The sequence below is a fragment of the Lycium barbarum genome, chromosome 11 (assembly GCF_019175385.1).
Source record: "Lycium barbarum isolate Lr01 chromosome 11, ASM1917538v2, whole genome shotgun sequence".
NCBI classification, from domain to species: domain Eukaryota; kingdom Viridiplantae; phylum Streptophyta; class Magnoliopsida; order Solanales; family Solanaceae; genus Lycium; species Lycium barbarum.
Window position 1 is genome coordinate 78,092,592 of NC_083347.1, and position 6,997 is coordinate 78,099,588.

General features: G+C 34.2%; 1 protein-coding gene across 3 annotated transcripts; it reads right to left on the reverse strand.

Moving 5' to 3' along the window:
- Positions 1-1,756: 1,756 nt before the first annotated feature.
- On the reverse strand, positions 1,757-5,714 carry LOC132617689 (uncharacterized). 3 transcript variants are annotated; one of them, XM_060332755.1, is made up of 5 exons: positions 5,557-5,714; positions 5,303-5,470; positions 4,927-5,217; positions 4,596-4,843; positions 1,757-2,082 (listed from the first exon to the last, which is right to left on the reverse strand). In XM_060332755.1, the coding sequence occupies exons 1-5, from the start codon at positions 5,624-5,626 to the stop codon at positions 2,047-2,049; spliced, it is 813 nt and encodes a 270-aa protein (XP_060188738.1). In that variant the 5' UTR covers positions 5,627-5,714; the 3' UTR covers positions 1,757-2,046. The 3 variants fall into 3 exon arrangements, with proteins under 3 accessions (XP_060188738.1, XP_060188737.1, XP_060188736.1); XM_060332754.1 differs by having other exon boundaries at positions 1,757-4,843; positions 4,927-5,211; XM_060332753.1 differs by having other exon boundaries at positions 1,757-4,843.
- Between the last annotated feature and the right edge of the window lie 1,283 nt (positions 5,715-6,997).

Consider the following 6,997-nt stretch of genomic DNA (forward strand, 5'->3'; position numbering starts at 1 on the left):
ATCATAATGCTTACAATTGATTGCTTGGAATTGAAGAGAAATTAATTGCAATTGTTTGTAATCTCCAAAAGACTTCAAAACTATGAGTAACTAATGCTAAGGAAAATAAAACTGAGTTCTGTAGTAATTAAACCTATAACATGTATTTATAAGACCCTAAATCGTGAGAACTGAAAAGACGCAATTGCCCGTCGGGTTCAGTCTACGATCCATTCTACGGTCCGCAAAATAGTTATGCGGACCGTTAAATTCCTTCCTTTCATCCGTCAAAAATCCCCAGCATTTTTCACGATACATTTTGACAGACCATCAAATATTCTGTGGTCCGTATAATTGTTCCACAGGAATGGCTCGTCGAACATTGCTCACTGTGACCATTATACGGTCAATTTGACGGTCTGCACAAATTTTTTGCGGCCCGTCTAATTTCTTCGTCAAACTGCCTCTTCAGTGACTTTGTTATTTTCTCCACTTCTTCAAATTTTGCCATCAAAACACTTAATACCTGAAATCCAATAAAAAACATGTAAAATCACGTAGACTTGCTTAAAAAAAAGTAACACTTATAGTCGAAAAGCATCGATTCTGGAGTAAAATCACGCCACATCAAGGATAGCCACCGAGAATTACATATTCTGGTGTGGTGCGCTGTGTTTAGGGAACCTCTACGGTCATCCCTTCGATGTGATTGATTCTTGGGCCTGTATTGGCATGTGTGATATTATTATTCTCTCATGGAACTATTGTTGACAATCATGATCAATTTGAAAGGCATAATTGAAAGTTGTAACGTGACAAAAGTTTTATCATTTGTTTTGATAATTCTTATTGAGATACACAAGCTGAAGAACTGTTTTTATATTGATTAATGGCTTTGTAAACTGTTTAACAAACGATATTAGGAATCATAAAGTGGAATGGATGTTTTTATAGTATCTTTTCAGAGCTGATTTATTTATGTATTATTGTATTTTATTTTCATATTACTTGTTGTCCCCGTGGCACTCACTGAGTACGAAAGTACTCAGGCATACCATTGTTGTTTTTTATGGTATGTTAGGTAACAGAGAAAAGCAGGTTCGTGGTACTCTCGACGCTTACGAGAACTTGCTGCTGCTGTTGATTTGGTGAGCCCACACCCTTGTTCGTGGGACACTTCCTGTTTCATTTATTATTCTAGATTTTCGGGCTGCGTCCCGAAGTTAGATGTTTGTTGTGTCTCTTAGAAGGTCCATAAATAATTGTCAGAATTGTGGGTAAATTGTCAAAGTCTCGTACGACACTACAAGAAAAACGGCCTTTAAGGAAGGGAAATATGGTCCCTAAAACTTAAAATCTGGTCCCAAATGACCAATTACGACGAGAAAAAATTGGTCGCTGCCCGTTGTAATAGCCTCCGCCGCTAAAGCGCAACAACGATGGGTACAAAAATCTGGCCGTTGATTGTTTTTAGAGACGGCTAGAAAATCTGGTCGTTGAATGTTTTTAGAGACTATATATCTCATACCTAATAGACAATTAATATCATGGAAAATATTTTTCTTCCTGGTCGTTAAACCTTTCTGCGACCAGATTTTACTAGTCCTAAATTGTCTTTTAGAGACGAGCAGCACTGGTCCCTATGTAAAATAATTATACTAATTTTAGCATCTGCATTTCTGGTCTCTTATTGACGAGAAAATTAATAGTATCAATACATATCAAATTGCTACAGAAATGTAGATATAAATATATATACATATGGATAGTTATTAATTACAAAATGGTTAACATCCCATATTAGTTTCAATATTTGCTCAACACCTTAATAAAAAAGCTTTGCCAACATCCCGAGCTAGACTCTGATATCAAGTTTTGCATTACATTCCTAGAAAAATAATAATGAGCTTGTGCATCTTCTAAACTTGCATCTTGACTTGTAACTTCAATCTTCAAAACCTGTAAGTACAAAATTTTGAAAAGACGATGAATAACTATTAGTATAATAATATATGTAAAATTTACACTAGGAATAGTTAAATAGCTTACCCCAAAAGCAGTCTAAATTTATTGGGTGTTATCCAGCAACATTAAAAAGCTAGGCTGGAGGAATATAAGCAAAAAATTAAGCCTTCCTTCCCAAATAATTAATGCAGTATGTAAGTTAGGCAAACTGAGATTTGTTCAACCATAAATCACCAAACTCTGTAGAAATGCAAGGAAAAATACATCATATCATATGTGTATCATAAGGTAAACTAACTTACTCCCTTTTGTTGTATTCCATAAATGTGTTCATATACATGGTGGTTGAACTTTTAACTAACTGTACAAAGATTTCCGACTAATTTACAATAATACATCATTCACGTTAAGTCGTCAACAACTTAGTGAAGACTTTGTTGTGATGCATTAACCAAGAACCCAAAATAAATTAAATAATCACAACTAAAACAATAACTGTGACAAGCATAATGGACAAACATAAGGAACTTCCACGAAAGTTCATAGTTAAACTAGCAAACTCTGTACCTTATAGATTAAACACACGCATATAATATGAGCTCGCTGCCATTCTTCATGTAATATATGCTCCCAACTAAAATAATTCCATTCATTGTAGATGTTAATTCTTTTAATCTTCTACTAAACCCTATTGTAAAACAAGGAGAATACCAAACCAAGTGAGACTATGAACTCTTGCACATCATTGAAAAATAAAAGTTCATCGAACTCCATTTCCTCCAACAAGAGCAGAATGGAAACACATAAGACAAGTTCCATTTCCTCTCTGCAACTAAGTTAACCATTGATAAACACAAATTTCATCATTTGTTTAGGCTAAGGGCCACAAAAGTTAAACTGGAAACCCATAAAAAAGCAACAAGAGTTAACAGCAATAAGGCCTTTTTCCATCTGGCAGAAAATTGCTCTTTTATCTATTGATAGGAATTTCTGAAAACATCTAATAAGGAAACCATATTGAAAGGAAAGAGATGAATGGCATAGCATGCCAAAATCTAATCATTCAATTACACAATACCATTAAGACTTAAAAGACAACAGGAAATGCCATTTGTGAAGTAGCAGTAGAGGAAGTACATCAAATTTTACTCACTGTATACATTGAAGAAGAGGTACCTAATGAAAGAAGGGAGGCTAAAATTCTTCAAAGAAGCCTTCCACTGGAAAATGTTCAATAAAATAATCACCCAACGTACTTTAAATTATCAACTTCAATAGGTAAAAAAAAAACGCCGGGTATATTGTTACTAACCTGGTCAGCCTACAAAAACAATGGTCATTCAGTTGAAACGGTTGATGTCATAGGCGGGACTTGTGATTGTTGAGCAGCGAAGAATTCTTTTATTTTCATAATTTCTTTCATCTCTTTTTCTAAGGTAGACAAGCGATAATTTAAGGATTTGTTTTCCTCATTCAAGGATTTGTTTTCCTCTCGAGTTGAACGTAGTGCGGACAGTAATTCAGCCTTTGAAGAAGTTCCACCTTTCAAGACTTTTAATATGCTCCGTCAAACACAAGGTGCTTAAACCACTTGAGACAACTAATGGTTACTCATGCAAGTTAAGAACTTAGATAAAATACCACCTTGGATTTCTTGGGCAGCTTGGAAGGGCAAAAAATAGCAGAAGCTTTGAAGACCAAAACTCAGCTGTTTTTTTGCTAAATCTAGATATGGAAGGGTATTTATTCACAAATATGAAGGAGAAAAAAAGGTCAACAAAACTAAGTTTTTTCCAAAGTCCACACAAGAATATGTAACATAAAACAAAAAAAGACAATAAGCATTAACTTACAAGCTCCTGAAATAAGTTCTGAACTTTGTACAATAAAATTCTATGAGCACAACAAAAGAATCAATGTCTAAAATAATCGAAGTATAGCTCTCCTTCTCTAAGTGAAAGTAATGGTTATTGTAACGAAAACTAATCACGAAAATCAGTAATATCTACGGAAAATATACTTCTGATCAGTAGGTATACAAAAGGCTCACTGTTTAAAGCAAGAAGTTAGTACAACAAAGAAAATGAAACTTATGTGCCAAGAAATAAGATCTGGAAACTACATAGATAAAGGCATGCATAGTTGTGCATTGTAATTTGTATCCTATCGCCACAAGTGCGTAACAACCAACAACATCTGTCATTTTCATAATTAGTTTTTCTATCTTTTTTTGGAGGCAGAAAAACTTGACGATAATGATATACAAAGCTACTTAACATTTTTTCTAAAGTTAATCATCAATAGGTTGTTTGGCTGGGATCTGGGAACTACATAGCTAAAGGAGTGCATAGTTTTGCATCAGAATATGTATCCAATTGCCACAAGTGCGTAACAACCAACAACATCTGTCATTTTCATTATTAGTTTTTCTATTTTTTTTTTGGAGCAGAAAAACTTGAGAATAATGATATATAAAGCTACTTAACATTTTTTCTAAAGTTAATCATCAATAGACTATTTGGCTGGCAAAATCTCTAACACTAAAGATATAAAAATGATACGCTATTCATGAAGAGGGTGTTGGTGTGAGTAGAATGAGTGCAAAAGAAAATGTCCAAATGCGCATTAATACTCTTGACTACATTTGTTACCTCAACAGCTGCCCACATGTGATTCAACTTTTCTTGATTAATATCATTCCAAGATGAAACCCCCAACGGACACATATTACAATCACGAACTATTCTTCCCAAGTGCCTCAAAAACAGATTGCTATTTTTTTCAACCGTTCGATTATTGTAAAAGGTTACTTTCAGCTTTTGTCCAACTTCAAGTGATGCAACTTCTTTGCACTTGTTCCTCCCTCGAACTCTTTTTACCTTTCCAGGATTAGATGACCCTACAATGACATAATTTTGTAAAAACTATAGCAAAAAAAGTAAGTTCTACAAATTAATAACACATGAATTCAAAATATCATACCCTTTTCAACTGTTTGGTAGTGTTGCATAACTTGATCAGTAGATGGAGGCAATGAAATATTGGTTTGAACATGCTCTTTCTCAAGAACCATTGGATGTTTATCCATTATTCGCATTCTTTGACTAGGAGACATGGTAGAATTCGATCTTGTGATTTTAGAAGGAGTTTGCATATGTTGATTAGCATAACGAGCATTCTTGTGGAAAGATTCCATCTCATTTTCAGAAACTCCTAAAGAGGACCACAAAGATCTAGGTGTTTGCTCCCGTCCCATCCCTATAGCACCTGGACCTAAGAAATCACATTAGTAAAAGCTTTGGCATTTAATTTCAGTTATATGTGAATTAAAAAATACAATAGATTTGAAAAAACTTACTTGTTTCAACTTTTTTGCATTGCTTAACTTGATCAGTAGATGTATACCCTTTGGAAAAACTATACCCTATCTCAAGAACCATGGAGTTTTTATGTATCGTTCCCATTCCTTGACTAGCAGACATGGTAGCATTTTTAAGACCTTGTCCTCGTTCCTTCCCCATAGCACCTAGCGAAATGAAATCATGTTACTAACACTTAATCATTTAAATTCAATTTATGCAAATTAAAAATAGTAGATTTAAAAAATCATACTTGTTTCAATTTCTTGGATGTATTGCTTAACTATATGACTAGATTGAGGAAATAAACTCTTGGTTGGCATATTCTCTTTCTCAACCAAAGATCTAAGCCCTTCGCGTCCTCGTCCTCGTCCCTTTCCTATAGCACCTGGAACGATGAATGTATATTTGGTAGTAGTCTTCACAGTTGACCTAATTGGAGCAATATGAACATAAATGTTTTGCACAACACCAACTAATGTACAATTTTCATCAAGCAGCTAAATAATAATTGGCAAAGAGCGTTATTTGATTTCCTATCAGTTGAATAGGATATAGTCTAGTGCTTAGATTGAACTCTAGGGCTTGAGTAGTTGGTAAGTTTTAACAAGTGCGAGGCAAATAGGGAAGAACATCAAGAGGGTAGATACTGCAGACGTTAAATTGCAGTAGAAACATACTGTAGAAGTTAAATTGTAGTAGAAAAACACCAAAAAAAAAAAAACCTTTGACAAAAAACCTATGATATGTCTTATCCTTTCCTTGTTATTTTGTTTTGATAAGTAAACATGTTAATACAGAAAGCAATATTTGGGATGCAAATCATATAGGAAGTTGTATGCAGAAAACCCATCAAAGAAGACGAGAACTCCATACCCAACAGAAGAAAGATCTTTTTCATTTGCTAATCATTTTCACTGATTATACAAATAAATAAAAAACACCAGATTGTCAAACCTTTTACCAATTTAATGTTAGAGAAGAAGAATAACAAGAGTAACTCGAATCAAGCGAAGCAATAAAGACAATTTAGTACATAGAGAAAAAAAAAGAACAACTCGAAATAGGAGGCATACCTAAGATTCGTAAACGAACGAGATGGGAAATTAGGGTAGACCTATAATCTGTGTTTTCCCAAAACACAGATTTACCCGACGGCCAGAGCTATGGAAGATTACGCCGATGGTGGGATGTGTAGAACTAGAAACTAGGGCAAAGCTGTGAGGCATTTGTTTTGAGAGGTTATCTTAATTTTTAGAACTTTTATTTTAGTAATACTACTTTAATTTTGGCGCCTTGTTTTTTGGGTGAAAACTTTAGTTTTCATTTTAGTACAGTTGTTTTGGCGCTGATTTTTGAGAAAACAATAGTGTTTTAATATTTTAGTATTATATTGGGGGCATTCCATCCCGCTCAAGACTCCTCAATTACAATTTGGGATCAGTTACTAATTTTTTTTGTGACCAGATTTAGTACCTTCGCAATAAAATACAACATTAAGGACTAGAATATAATCTCGTCCCAATAAGTATACTTTTAGAGACGGGATTATTAACTCGTCCCTAAATGTTGGTGTTATTTTTAGGTGTTTCTCATTCTTCTTGATTCTAGATTGTGCTGTAGAGCTTGAACTTCCTTTAGGATCATTCTGACGTGATTGTTACTCATGCTTATGATGATGACTTTAACTTGTG

Excerpts from the sequence above, each read along its gene's own strand:
- LOC132617689 (XM_060332753.1), bottom strand. The coding sequence starts at position 5,626 with ATGCCAACCAAGAGTTTATTTCCTCAATCTAGTCATATAGTTAAGCAA. Across the intron at positions 5,471-5,556 it reads CATCCAAGAAATTGAAACAA|GTGCTATGGGGAAGGAACGA; the intron begins GTATGATTTTTT and ends TCATTTCGCTAG. Across the intron at positions 5,218-5,302 it reads ATGCAAAAAAGTTGAAACAA|GTCCAGGTGCTATAGGGATG; the intron begins GTAAGTTTTTTC and ends GTGATTTCTTAG.